A 15,555-nucleotide genomic window follows, 5' to 3' on the forward strand; every position below is an offset into this window, starting at 1 on the left:
CTACTAAAACCTCAGCCAGTAATAGGTAGACCAACTTTTGGACTGTCCAGTTGTCTGTATGACTGCCGCAGTACGTACGGGAGGAGCTGTAAAGAGAAGCAGAGTGCTCTGTTTATATTCTAAAAATGTTTTAAGCTTGTTTCAAAGATTCTGTACAGCAGCTTTAAATGTTTTCCAAAAGCACACATACACTTATCAGTGTTTCTCAAACTTTTTACAGTGTGTACCACCTGATAAAATGTCAAGCTCTCCTAAGTACCACTATGAAAGAATGAAACTTGTAAATCTTACAACAGAAAATTAGTATTATTAAATTAGTAAAATTAGTATCTGCATACATTGTATACATTCTACCACAGGCAAAGTTGCCTCCATTTTTAGTTTTTTTTAAATATTATGTAATAATTTATTTATAACAATTTATTCTGTTTCGGGAGTGTTTTTTTTATGTATATGTATTATATTATACATACACATTAAAAGTGAATCTCTGTCCAAAAAATGCACTCAGTTTACTTCTTACTCACTATGAGCATCATTCATTATTCTCCCGCAGTAATTAAGGTTAGGGTATGTATTATTATTATTTTTTTTTTTTTTTTTTTATTCGAATCCATTCTTCTTTTGCAGCATTTAAATAACCTTGATCAGATTTGATGGTTTTGTTACAGGCTTTTCTTTCACAAATGTGGGGATTCAATTGTGTTAAAATGTACAAAACAGTGATGTCATGTTTTGTGACGAGGACCCAGGCACAGAGAGACTTGATGAATTTAAGAATCTTATGATTTAATAAAGAAATTTGCAAAATTACACAGATGGTAAAATTATGATGACTGATAATGGAGATGAATACAACAGACGATGAGGACAGGGAGGAAGAGGGGTTTTTTTTTTTTTTTTTTTTTCTTTCAACATACCAAATCAAACCTCTGCAATTTTATATACATCTTCAAGCTTTGTTACTACTGAATCCATTTTTTCTTGGTTAACAATCATATCCTCAGTTGCATCCAATTAATTGAATGCATTGCTAATTAACCTCTGATGTAGACTATCAAGAAAATCTTTTGTCTAGTCTGGCCCTCATTATTCTTTAAATTTATTTTTTCCTTACTGGCACTTCATTTGTAAGCTCAACACAGATAGGACAATGCTTATAAGATGACAATATATCCAAAAATATCAACTTCAAAATCTACCACATAAGGGAGAAATGAGGATGACATAATTACATAATCAATAACACTGCTATCACTGATGAACGGAAGTTGAGGCCTTCTGGTTACATTATCAGAGTCAGTTAATGAGACGACAGGATGGCAGTGTCAGCTCTGGTTTGTTAAACTGCAGAGACTTTCATTCACAGAGCGCAGGAGAGTTGAATTCTCCAGGTATTTCAACGTGAAATGAATTCCTTTTTTTTTTTTTTTTTTTTTTTTCTTTTCTTCTTTTTCTTTTCTCTTAATACGGGACAGACTTGACTGGGGGAAAGAAGGGGAGAAAGAAAGAGGGAAAGAGAAACAGCTGAGAAGAGGGACGGGGGAGAAGGGCAAAAGACAAAAACCAACAGAACGGGCAGAGAAAAAAAATGCATATATCAATCACCTGGATCACCTGCTGAGAGAGAAAAAAGAAAGCAAGCAGAAGAGAACAAGAGTAATAGAATAAACAACATCACAATGATATATGGGAATATGACAGTAAATACTAAATGTTAAACATTATTGTGCAGCACATAAGATCAACAGAACACAGTGTGCTTTGAGGTAGGAGCCAAAAAGGGTGTAGTTTGTGGGTGTGATCACCCGTGTGTACACCTGTGAGCATGGACGCGCTTGTTTTTTGTTTTTTTAAAAGGTTCCTTCATGTAATAATCTGCTAGAGGGTGTGGGGGGGGGGGCCACAGCCCCGTCCTCCAGGGCGTGAAGCAGGTGTGGAGGAGATCAAAACTCCAGACATCCAGAGGCCCCCAGAACACAAGAGACCAAGGAAGACCAACAGAGGGGCAGCTGCGCCACTGTCCCGGAAAGAGCTGAGGAGAGTCCCAGATGAGGGGTCACTCAGCAGCCGCGGAGCAGAAGCCAGCGGGAGTTGCAGTGACGCGCCCGTGAGCTCCGCCGGCAGCCAGCTGCGCCTGAGTGACCGAGCCCCAGGCCAAGAGGCCGGGGGCACCCCACCTCCGAAGTGGCCCGAGCGAGCCCCAGGCTCCAGGCCCCGATAAGCGGCCGCCAAGGAGTGAGCCGGTGTGTACCTGGACGCCCATCCCCGGACACAAAGAACCACCAACGCACCGATGTCTGAGGGGGTCCGCCACTGGCAGGGGAAGTGGCAGGGCGATTTGATACTGGTAAGTTAAACAGATGTTAATGCAAGTTAGTGTGAGTGGATAGGGAAATGGTGTAGCTGATTCTTATCTGGTGTGAGGTTAATACAGCCACGGAGTGATGTTGGGGTCGCGGTGGAGCTGTCCGTCCACGTACAGCCGGTCCACAGCGATGACAGCGCGGGAGCCCTTCTGGATGAAGCCGCGTCGGATTGGGAAGAGGACCCTGCGTCGTTCCAAGATCTCTTTGGGGAACTGGTCGTTCACGCTGAAGTCCGTTCCTTTTAATTCCCTGCCGCGGCTTTTCACATGTTGCTTTTGTTTGAAGTGGCCGAATTTGGCCACGATAGGACGTGGTCTCCCGGCCGTAGCCCGAATGGGGCCGAGGCGATGTACCCGATCGAAGACTGTTCTTCACAGTGTCCTCCGGCAGCTTCAGGTGGGTTTTGATGAAGCTTTTTACCGTGGTCTCCGCGTCCTCTCCAGCGGCTTCTGGAATACCAGAAAATACCAGATTATCACGCATGCTACGAGCTTGTAGATCGATAACTGTTTCTTTTATTTTTTTATTTTCTCTATTGAGCTGGGTAACATTATCTGTGAGACATTTCACCGACTCCCTTAGCGTGGCATTTTCAGCAGCAAGCGTTTCCACCTGCTGCTGGCTATACTCCAGGGATTCTCGCAAGCATTTAAATTCTCGGTGAAGAATCTCCACCAAGGACAGCCTTGCGTCGAAACTGGACAATCGCTTGTCGATTGACTCCAATATGTCGGCAATATCTTTGCCGGCTGGCGATGTTGAGCCGGGGGAATCTGCCTGGCGTTGTCTTTTCGACGACGGCGTCTCAGCTTTGGCCGGGGAAGCTGCACACGGGGTCTTCTTCATCACGAGATCCTGAAAGCACTGATCGATGTAATCTTGGAGAGTCTCTAAACTCTCCTCGTTGTTCTCCAGGGTGTTGGAGATTATTTAGACAAATAGTGTTAGTTATAAGACAATTGATAAGTGTATTTGGTAATGCTGAAGCTTAAATGAATTTGTTCAAATCTAAACTACCATTTGCTTTAATTTTCCGCCAAAATCTCCGGCGTCTGACGTCAGTTACAACATGAGTCGCTTACCTTGTCCGTCACTTCCGTCACTTACTCACCTGCTCCAAAAGCTCAACACAGATCAGAGGAAGAGGGGTTTAAATGCACCAAAGTGACAGTCAGAGAGAACTCGGGACAACATTTAAGGATGCAGGGACTGACAGAGACAGGTTTATCTTGCCTGGCTGGGCAGCTCTCTGGATGCTCAACACCCCCAAAGCTCTGATTCTAGAATCGCCCCTGCTACAAATGCTGTGTGATCTGCTCTGTGATCTTTGAGAGTGACATCATAATGAAATGGCTACAACCCTGCTTCTTAAAACAAACTGACATAATGTGCTTTAAGTTATGCAAATTCTGGAAAAGATATTGTGGAATGCTTAAAATCACCTTTTTTCAAGTCTCTTTTAAAACAGCATTTTTAAAACGAATACTCCATTACAATAGTAATACTGAAACACTGTTGGAAGCTGTGATTATATGCCTGTCCATACCTGCTGTGAAAACATCCATTCTACACTGATCATAGTGCAAGTAAACAGGGGTAAAGAAAGTTTTCTTACCTCACAAATGTGCAGCTGAACATCATATGATGTATCCCCTGGATAAAAAGATAATTTGATGATCAAAAAAGGAAACACTGAAATCTCAATTTTGCTTCTTTAGGGTTTCACATCTCCTTTCTTTTGCACCCCATTCTTGATGACCATTGTGTACAATTTTCTTTGTCCTAAACTGTGTAGGTAGTTCTTCAGAATGTCATCTGACCAAAGACAAACGAGGCCCCCTTTCTCTGAAACAACGAGACTCCCTCATTATGTGATTCAAGCTGTTGAAAATACATTACAGGGAGTGTTTTACATGATCTGGGTTTGAGGTGATTCCGAGGAGATTGCAAGCACATTATGGAGCCACTAAAAATGCTAAAATTATCAGTATTTTGTGAGCATTTGACATAATTTGACATAATACCATCCAATGATAGCATACATCTTCTCAAATAGGATGGCTAGTTTCTCTCTCACACACACACACACACACACACACACACACACACACACACACACACACACACACACACACACACACACACCTCATAAGGGTATTCTGCAATTGATACATGATCACGTTCACATACTCACTGATATATCACAGCAGGGTTGCTGTACAGTGAATGACCAGCAGATGTCAGTATTTCCAAATGAGCTGTTGAACGGGGCTTCGTGTGATCTGCGTTTGGGCGAAGCAATTGGCTGGAAAGATTCGACATATTCACGGGGCTTTATCACAGCGTCAGTAGTACTGTAGTCAGTGTAATGACACCCGATTACAGAATAAGCAAGGTGACTGAATGTGAAACGCATTCAGTGACATCAGACTAAAGCAAAACAAAGCCCAAAAAAAAGAGATCACGTGAACGTTTCCACATTGAAAGGAAAAAAATCTTTGTCGTCACTCGGGAGATCTCGGAGTGCTTTACTACTATTGTTTAGTTCATAAGCAGATTTGGTAAGTCAAACTTTGTTTCATATTTTCTCTCAAGGTGTTTATTCATCTCATGTCCTGTTTTTAAAAAATCTCATGAAGCTTTGGGTTTATGTCCAGGCTCAGTGGGCTTTATAAAATAACATTTTCTTGTATTTTAAGTGATTTCATGTTTGTATGAAAGCTTTACTCACAGGAGTGTTCCCAGATTAATTTATCAAACCTCCGAATCGTGCAAAGTTGTTTTTATTAATAGTTTTGTATATTAGACTGAATACATGTCATACTGTTGCAGTGCTTAACACATTTATTAGACCAGCTGTCATTAAAAACAATAAAGCAAAAATATTGTTTTTAAATCTGTGAAAAACTTGTTTAAGACTCTAAGTCAAAGTGAATTCATGTTTTTATACCCATATTTTGGCCTGCACACTGGACCAGTCTGAGAATTCAGAAATTAATCAGACATAAAATTCAATTACGAAAACGATTTTTTAAAATAAAGCAAATAAATTAACTTCTTTAATATTTGTTTCTACTTTTTTTTTTTTTTTGTCAAATGTGAATGTGAAAATCTTTGGATAACAAAAATAATTGTATTGTATGATTGAAAGTATCATTTTAATTAAGGCGCTTATGCTTGCCAGTAGATGAAATACGTACAGGACACTTTGCAGTGAATGAGTTTCTACCAAATCTAAAAATGTGCATACAGCGTCAGTGAATAGAACTGAACTGAGATGTCTGTTTAAAGTAAAAGAAGGCAAAGCATCATCCTGTTTCCTTGTAAACGTGCAGCTCAAGACCAAATTAGGCTGCAGCATTGTCCCCTGTAGTGATAGCACTAATCTAATGTATTTGAGAAAAATCATAATATCAGAAGATTTAACATCTTTTTTTCTAATTCATAAAGAAGTTAATGGTTGCGTCTCTGTCATGGTTAGTCTATATCAATACAAAAACACATCAATGCAAAAAAGTCTACTTAGACATCAAAACATGAAAAAAAAGGTTTCCCTGGGCCATGAAATGCCACCAATGGACTGCTGAATAATGGAAGGTGTTATGGACTGATGAATCAAATGTGAAATCTTTGGTTCATCATGCAGGATTTTTGCACACTGTTGATTAGGCAAAATGTTGGTTCCTTACTTTGTGGCATCAAATGTCAAACATTAAGGAGGAAGCATGGTTTGGGTGTTTTTGTTGGATACAGGTGACTTTTACAGAGTGAGAGGCATCCTGAACCAAAATTGCTACCATAGCATTCTGCAGTGGCCTCTGGTATGCACCTAGTTGGTCAGGGGTTCATCCTACAGCAAGATAATGACCCAAAACACAAGTCCAGGCTATTACAGATCTATCTTAGGAAAAAAGAACAAGAAGGCAAGCTTGACAACATGGAGTGGCCAGCACAGTCTCCAGACTTAAACCACATCAAGCTGGTTTGGAATGAACTGGACGGAAGAGTGGAAGCAAAGAAACCCAGAAGAGCCACACATTTATGCAACAGTTAGGAAGACATTTCTGAAGAATATTTGGCTTCTGATGTAGAAAGAAGGGCATAAACACAACTGTTATATCTGTTAAAGGCAGCTACTTTGATGAGTCAGAAGATTAGAAAATGTTTGTTTATAAATAGATTCTATGATTTATTTTTTAACTTAAAAAGTTGTTTATTTGTTCTGTGCTTTAATTCAGAGAACTGAAGTGTCAGTTTCAATAAAAAACTGGAAGAACTGGTAAGTTCTCATACTTGACCAGTATTGAAAAATTACAATTACATTCATTGACTGCTTCCTTTTATATCCAGAATGCATGTTGTGCAAAACTGTAATCTTTGGTCATTTAAACATTTACAGCACTATGGAGAAGCACTTGAACATCAAAGATTTAAACAAGGTGATGTAACATGAAAGTATCTTATATAATATGGTCTTTGGTCTGTGGTCTAACTTACTGTTGTGATTAGCACTTTATAAAAATGTGAATTCATAATATATGTGTATCAGATTTGTCTATGTAAGATATCATTTGATGATCTTTTTAGGGAAATCCAATCTTTATATTTAACTCACCTTAGACATAATGTCAGTAGGCTGGCCAGCTGCCAGTGCTTTGGTCAAAGGCAAGGTGACAGAAAATTTGACCTAGCATGAGGCACAGTGTTTACTCACCGAAAATCTGAGACCAAGTCCTCCAAAACCCTCTAAGTTTGTCTATTTTTTGTTCATTTCTCTTCACACAGGTGTTTAATGATCCCATCCATGGCCACATCGAGTTACATCCACTACTTGTCAAGATCATAGACACACCTCAGTTTCAGAGACTACGAAACATAAAGCAGCTTGGGGGCGGTTATTTCGTTTTTCCAGGAGCATCGCACAACCGCTTTGAACACTCAATAGGGTATGTCCACTTGTTTACAGTCAGATACACTAGTAATGCTTTTCTTTCAGTGCTGCATGATGAAGTGTGTGTGTGTGTGTGTGTGTGTGTGTGTGTGTGTGTGTGTGTGGTTTTTGGTGATACAGGGTGGGGCACTTAGCAGGAGAACTTGCAAAAACTCTGAAGCTGAAACAGCCAGAACTCGACATCAGTGAACGAGACGTCCTTTGTGTGCAAATTGCAGGTCTCTGTCATGACCTGGGTAAGTGCTGCACGTCTTTCACTCTAATAGCATCAAGTTTATAATACTAGCCAGTGTAAAATAAAACATGCTTGGTAAAATGAAAAAGGCAAATGGTCTGTGTGTGTGTGTGTGTGTGTGTGTGTGTGTGTGTGTGTGTGTGTAATATAACAGGAGGCTTTAATTATTATTTAATTTTTTTTACATTTGTTTCTCCATGAAGGACATGGACCTTTTTCCCATCTTTTTGATGGAATGTTCAACCCCGAAGCAGACCCAGAACATAAAGACTGGAAGGTACGTGAAAAATTTTTTTTTTCTCTACTGTGAGACGCGACATAATGGCCACCCACAAAAATCAAATATATTTGAAAACACTGTCAGATGCCATCTTGAGGAAATAAAGTACACATGGCACTAAATGATAGAAACAACACAGTGTTAACAATTATCAGCACAAACAAACAAACATCATTTTCTGCTAGAAGAAGCCATACCACTGTTATGTCCACGCTCATCATGTCTGACTCATAAAAGTTGACCTCTGGTTAAAACTGGAATACTGACACTAATTACCTCTATTAAGAGATGGTCATGTGCTCAAATTTGATTCTGTATGTTGTATCTGATCATTTTAAACTTTCAACCATTTGAATTCTGTTCTTAATATAAACAATAATAATGTATCTCTTGCAGCATGAGGATGCCTCTTTAGAGATGTTTGATCATCTGGTGGTGGCGAATAGTCTGGCACAAGAGATGGAGCGTTATGGACTGATACTCCCACCTGACCTGACATTTATCAAGGAGATGATTAAACCTCTAAAGATTGATGACGCTGAGGTACTGGCCAGTTACTGTCTGAATATTATGAAACCATTCGTTATCATCGCTGTCACGAACGTCAATTCTGGTGTCGTCTCCACAGTGGCCGTATGAAGGTCGAGATGAGAATAAATCCTTCCTCTATGAAATTGTGTCAAACAAGCAAAATGGGATTGATGTGGACAAATTCGACTACTTTGCCAGGTGGGACTTGTGTTGATGACAAACTCAGTATTTCTATCTACAGCAAGTCTTAAAGGTGTTTTGGAGGGTTTACCATAATAAATGTAATTAAATTGATGTAATTCCTCACTCGTATCTCAGGGACTGCCACCACCTGGGCATCCGGAACAACTTTGACCATCAACGCTTCATCATGTTTGCCAGGGTGTGTGATGTGAATGGGAGGAAGCACATTTGCTCTAGAGACAAGGTGTGGATCCCTGCTTTTTATCAGTTTTTAATGAGTAATTCATTATCTGATTGGCTGTGACTAAACTATAGGCGATGGTCTCAACAGGAAGTGGCAAACCTGTATGACATGTTCCACACAAGGAACTCTCTCCACAGAAGAGCCTACCAGCACAGAGTAACCAAGAGTGTAGAAATTATGTAAGTACCAACTGTGTAATTCTATTGTAAGACAACATTTATTTCATCTACAGAGTTCCCATAAAGTCATATACTGGGTCTTTTTTTTTATCCAGGATCAAAGACGCCCTCTTGAAAGCAGATCAGTACATCCTGACTAAAGGTTCAGGAGGGACAACGTTCTGTCTCTCCAAAGCTAAAACTGACATGGAAGCCTACACAAAGCTGACAGGTAGTGGAAAACATGCTCTACATATTTCATTTTATATTTCATATATTTTATATACCGTATTTGTATATTATTTTATATATTTCATATATATTTCATTTTCTATTCAGAAACTTAAAGAAGGTGGCTAATATGTATGTAAATGAATTAACAACATCTGTTTAAAATACCAATGATTATTTTCATGTTGGTTTGAAATTGAAAAAAAAAATCTCACTCTGCTGTTACTGCAGTTTATTGCAACTTACTGCAACTTCTGCATTTGTGGGGGTTTTTTTTCACACTTTGGAGATGCACAGCATGGAAAAAAAAAAACTGTTGACTGGCGTGACTATTACAGGATTTGCCATGATGTCAGGTTGATTCTTCAGTATGACGGATACGTCTCTACTAGTTTATAGTAAACTGTAAATTTATTTATTTAATACTGCAGTATTACTAATGCTTTGCTTGCTTATTTTGTTTTGTTTATTAATGTTAATCAATTTTTTGTGTGTCTTTCTTTATATGACATTACTGATGAAGTTGTGAATGTTTCTTTGGTTTACTTGAATTGACCTGATCTTAACTTTATTTGTCTGTTTACTCTGCAGATCAAATGATTGAAAGAATACTCCACCCTTGTTCTTGTTCAAATGAATTCACTCCCTCTCCTCTGGAGGAAGCAAGGATGATTCTGCAGAGGATCATGTCTCGAGACCTGTACCAGTTTATGGGTGAAACCAAGGTGTGCAATCAGGGATGGACTGGGACAAAAACTTGGCCCAGGCTTTTTTGGCCCACCTACCTCTGCATATCACCTTTAAAAACTATTTATCTTGCTTTGCTGTCATTTGGTATCATTCTTTTCAGCACAACCTCATATTTCTGAATTTACAGTTAGTTTTTCATTTTGACACAATTACTCAATTAATAATTGATCTAAAATCAGACAAAAAACATAAGATCTGAGTAGAAAAGGTTATATTTTTTACTGTAACAACCACAAACATGTTTAACAGATCATAACTTGAAATGTAAATATAAATTGTAAATTTATAAACAAACGACAGTTATTGCAAATAGTTATTTGCAACTATTTGCAGCCATGGGATTCTTTTATGGCCATTTCAAACTATTTACAGAACAATCTGGTGTTCTGCATCAAATAAGATGCCATACAAATTATTTGTGCCACTCCAAAAAATATTTTTTGTCCACTATAAGACAGAAGACATCATCTCAAACCTGATACCTGCTGGCCTGACTGCACGAGGTGTATCACTCATCCCATTTTCCACCTAGAGACAACATTTACACTGTAATCTGTCTCTGGTGACTTTTTAGCTGCAACTGTGACATTCACCAGTCGCCTCATTGTTCTGACACACACACAAAAAAACTAGCAACTACACACTCCAAACACATTAAATGTCACAAATCTCACATCTCAAAACTCTCACTCTCTCTCGCTCCCGTCACTCTAAAAAAATTACCCTTCTTCCTAAACAACAAATGCCCCATGTTGCCATATGATTTTTTGATTGGTTGACATGGTACATTTTTCCACCAATAGGAAAGGGGTGTTTTTTATTTTATATTTGTTTGGTCATAAGCAGTGAGTGCTTGCTAGCGCTGTCCTTAGATGTAAATTTGACAATAGCATTCAGGAAAAAAAAATGCGAACATTTTTTATCATGGCTCTGGTTTTACGTGTTCTTGTCAACACAATTTAAAAATTGGTATATAGTCTGAATACCTCACTTTAAACACAAAAATGGACACTGAGGCTTGTCTTGGGTTCACATGACATCTTGTTGCTATGTCACCTTAAATTGGTCATGTTACCATGGTTTACTAGTTTTCTTTCTCAGCCAATCAGCAGCACTTGTGCAATTGTTTCGCCCCCATCGCTCCAGGTAAGCTGTAGACAGCTTCAACTGTCTGTGTGTTTACAAATAGTAATGTGTCCGTGCAGCATTTTCTTTTTAGTAACGGTAACAGCATTCTAACAGTAGAAAATAGTAATGAGTTAGATTACTAGTTACTGAAAAATGCTGTTATTCTCATCACTGCTCTTCTCTTCCCCACCTCTTCACAGCTGGGGCAGCAGCTAACATGGTGGTTAGTTTGACACATTTTGCTGCATCTGTTAGTTTATTTTTATTGTTTTCAGGTGTGGCCCCATCAGATGATCTCATGACTCATTGAGTGACACCACTGACCAGTCAGTTGGTGGCATGAGGTCTGACCACATCACATTTTAGTACCTGCTCAGATCGCTTTGAACTCTGACTGAGCAGGCGCTGTTTTAGTACCTGGTACAAGGTACTATGACCTAATAGAAAACCCTGAAAACTGTGGCGAGTAGATCCAATTAGGTACTAATAAAAAGGGGCTTTTGGAGAAGGTTCGTTTATGGTATGAACATAATTCAAACTCGATCCCAACAGACTACCAGGTGTACATTGAGAGTTTGAACTAAAAAGCTTCTGTAAGATTTACATTAGAAAAAAGGCAGGAAATTACTGTAGATGTGTAAAGGCCTGTACAGGCTAGTATCTAGCCGTAAAATAAATGGAAATTGTCCTCCGGGAACTGCCTGCATACTCCCACCACATCAGGACTGATATTGTCATGCACCAGGAGGAATCCAGGACCCAATGCACCAGCATAGGGTCTGTAAGCGTGGGACTTCAACCCAAGATCTGTTGCATAACCTGTAGAGGTTTGTGTGTCTCTCCATGGATATGGCTCCCCAGACCATCACTTATAAAACCTCAAACTGGTCATGCTAAACAATGTTACAGGCAGCATCACATTTTCCATGGCTTCTCCAGACCCTTTCACAGCTGTCCAATGTGAGCCTTTCTTATGTGTTCAGCTCTCATCTGTGAAAAGTGCAGAGTTCCAGTGGTAGACTTGTCATTTCTGGTATTTAATGGCAAATGCGTGGTGCAAAAGAGCAGATACTGCTCTGGACGGGACCTTCTATGGCGCTTTCCTGCTCTCCTAGAGTTACTGCTGTTAATGCCCTGGATTCTCCTCCATTCTCTTGAGACTGTACTGGGAGACACAGAAGAACATCTGGCAGTGGCTTGTATTAATGTGCCATTCTGGAAGATTTGGACAGCCTCTGTAGGGAACATGTATTGCATCAGTCTTCCAGTAGTGACACTGACCCTTGCCAAAAGCAAAACTAGCCAAAAGCAGTGAGCCAGCCTGACGCAGGGCTTATGCAGGGAGACAGACAACCATACCCACCTGCGGGCAATTTAGATTCCCCACTTAACCTAACCCCACTACTTACATGTCATTGGACTGTGGGAGGAAGCTGGAGTACCTGGAGAAAACCTCCAAAAGAACATTAAACTCCACACAGAAAGGTCCTGGCCAGATGCGAAGTTGAACTCAGGACCTTCTTGGTGTGAGGGAACAGTGCTAATCACCACGCCACTGTACTGCCCGATGTTCTCAATATTTGAGACAGAGTTAAACTGAATTCATCGTAGCTGATCTTGATACCATTTTGAAACCATTTAAATCCTAAGTGAGTCATTCATAGTCACCTACATAATAGCTTATTAGCTCAGTTTAACCTGCATTTTATTTTATTGCTGTAAAAAATAAAGTTGATTACAATATTTGTGGTGTGTGAGTGCGCTAAAAAAGAGAGATGATGTGACTCTTCTCTCCCTTTCTCAGCTCAAGAAAGAAGACCAAGAGGAAATAAAAGTAAGAGTGAAAAGTGATCATAAAAAGAGATCAGCAAAACAATGATAACACAATGACAGCACATGTTCTTTCCTCCATCTGTCAGAAGATGAAGGACAGCTTGGAAAATGAACTGGTTAAAGTCATTCCAAAAGACAACTTTGAAATTATAGTGAGCTTTTATTCTAATTATACTCAGGTAATTCTTAAAATCTTGGCTTTTGTTTTGTTTTTTTAGCTAAATTGTGTTGCCAACCTCGACTGAGTCATAATGAACATGTGAACACTGCTCGTTTAGGTTGTCACTTTGGACTATGGGATGAAAAACAAGGACCCCATCAATACCACATATTTCTACACTAAGGCTAACCCTACTGAAGCATTCAAGATTTCCAGAGAACAGGTCAGAACTACTGCATGTCTTTGCATGAGCTGTGTGTTCTTTCTGTAGATGTCTCTGTAAAACAGCTTTTATGTTACTGTCCTTGTTGTCAGGTGTCCAAGCTTCTCCCAGTGTGCTTTGCTGAGAAGATCCTCAGAGTTTACTGTAAGAACTCAGCGAGTCTGAGAGATGCTAAGTTCTGCTTTCAAAGCTGGTGTCACAAAAATGACTTCCTAACTGAGGTAACACTTTATTCTGTTCAATGGCAGTGACAGGCATTACCATGTTACAAGCAATGTGATGAGAACATAAAGAAGAAAGCTGCAGTTAAACCTGCGTATCCTGTCAGAGCCTCGAGTTAGCATTACACTTTTGACCTTTTGGTTGTACTAATGAACTTGTCTGTGTCCTTTTATATATACAGGATCGAGACAGAGCAACTCATGAAATGAAGATGGGAAACACTGAGAAATTAGGGTTTTTGTGTTACTGCAGAGATTTAAAAACAGGTAAATCGACAAAGTAGTTTGATGATTAAACTATTTATCACACATTTTCACAATAATCAGACTATATAGCTCAACTTGGCTCAATGGTTTGGATAAAGGCTACTGCTATGATTTGAAAAATCATTATTTATTATATAACATGACATGGTCTCTACATGACAATTTACCAAAGGATAACAGAATCTTTCTGCTGTTTCCTCTTTAGATTTGTTTACTGCTGGTTTCTGGTCCATTCAAAATAAAGTTACTTTTCTCTTTGTTGTGTATTATTTTAAAGTAACGGTTTTTGGAACATAAGAGGGAACTATGATACAGATACTATATTCTTAAAAATTGCATAGATTTCACTATGCTACTCATCCCTGCTGGCTAGTGTTGGAAAAAAGCATCTAGAATGCAAAACCTAATGGAGCCGGGTAGCACGAGCTCTCATTATGAAACTGACTTAACAGACATTTATAGCAATTTACATTGTATGTGATTTTTCAGTGGTCCATAGTGGTGCTCTTGGAGGAGTGGAGTTTAGGTAATAATTATTATTGTTCAGAGAGATCAAGTCCATTTGCCGTTAGCCCTTTTGCCACAGCTGAGGTTTAGAGACACCAGAAACCTTTGTAAACTTTGTAGGAAATGAAAGATTACAACTGTGTTGAAGAGAGGCTGCACAGTGTCACAGGACAGCCACAAAAGCTTTTGGCACACTTGAGATGGTTGTGCTCCAACTTACGAGCAAACCAGGTGCACTGCAGTCACAAAGTTGAGAAGAATCTTTATAACATATATCAGACCACATATGTTTTGTAACATGTTTTTGTTGTAAAATTTCAATATTCCTGTGTTTTGTGGCTGATGTGCACTTACAAGATCTTGGCCAGAGCTAGTGAATGCCAGGTGCTGTATCAGTAAAGTGTGTGGTGCTGATATTATATGGAAAATCAAAAACTGCTACAACCATCAGTGTCTCGGTGTCATCCAGGTGACCAAAAAGTTCATTCTGTTCATCTAGCATATACAGGGAGTGCAGAATTATTAGGCAAATGAGTATTTTGTCCACATCATCCTCTTCATGCATGTTGTCTTACTCCAAGCTGTATACGCTCGAAAGCCTACTACCAATTAAGCATATTAGGTGATGTGAATCTCTGTAATGAGAAGGGGTGTGGTCTAATGACATCAACACCCTATATCAGGTGTGCATAATTATTAGGCAACGTCCTTTCCCTTTGGCAAAATGGGTCAAAAGAAGGACTTGACATGCTCAGAAAAAGTCAAAAATAGTGAGCTATCTGCAGAGGGATGCAGCAGTCTCAAAATTGCAAAGCTTCTGAAGCGTGATCATCGAACAATCAAGCGTTTCATTTAAAATAGTCAACAGGGTCGCAAGAAGCGTGTGGAAAAACCAAGGCGCAAAATAACTGCCCATGAACTGAGAAAAGTCAAGCGTGCAGCTGCCAAGATGCAACTTGCCACCAGTTTGGCCATATTTCAGAGCTGCAACATCACTGGAGTGCCCAAAAGCACAAGGTGTGTAATACTCAGAGACATGGCCAAGGTAAGAAAGGCTGAAAGACGACCACCACTGAACAAGACACACAAGCTGAAACGTCAAGACTGGGCCAAGAAATATCTCAAGACTGGTTTTTCTAAGGTTTTATGGACTGATGAAATGAGAGTGAGTCTTGATGGGCCAGATGGATGGGCCCGTGGCTGGATTGGTAAAGGGCACAGAGCTCCAGTCCGACTCAGACGCCAGCAAGGTGGAGGTGGAGTACTGGTTTGGGCTGGTATCAT

The 15,555-nt window shown here is 39.6% G+C and overlaps 1 protein-coding gene across 1 annotated transcript; it reads left to right on the forward strand.

Moving 5' to 3' along the window:
- Positions 1-4,828: 4,828 nt before the first annotated feature.
- LOC146550460 (deoxynucleoside triphosphate triphosphohydrolase SAMHD1-like) lies at positions 4,829-13,781 on the forward strand. Its single transcript, XM_085259845.1, has 17 exons — positions 4,829-4,930; positions 6,608-6,648; positions 6,769-6,808; positions 7,155-7,315; positions 7,441-7,556; positions 7,759-7,832; positions 8,232-8,378; positions 8,464-8,564; positions 8,685-8,793; positions 8,881-8,972; positions 9,068-9,183; positions 9,774-9,907; positions 12,865-12,894; positions 12,980-13,045; positions 13,172-13,276; positions 13,369-13,497; positions 13,680-13,781. The coding sequence occupies exons 3-17, from the start codon at positions 6,773-6,775 to the stop codon at positions 13,779-13,781; spliced, it is 1,518 nt and encodes a 505-aa protein (XP_085115971.1). The 5' UTR covers positions 4,829-4,930; positions 6,608-6,648; positions 6,769-6,772.
- Positions 13,782-15,555: the final 1,774 nt, after the last annotated feature.

Source organism: Mchenga conophoros, linkage group LG20 (genome assembly GCF_057382185.1).
Source record: "Mchenga conophoros isolate Kocher_MC1m ecotype Shallow Benthic linkage group LG20, M_conophoros_male_GT1.1, whole genome shotgun sequence".
Classification (NCBI taxonomy): Eukaryota; Metazoa; Chordata; class Actinopteri; order Cichliformes; family Cichlidae; genus Mchenga; species Mchenga conophoros.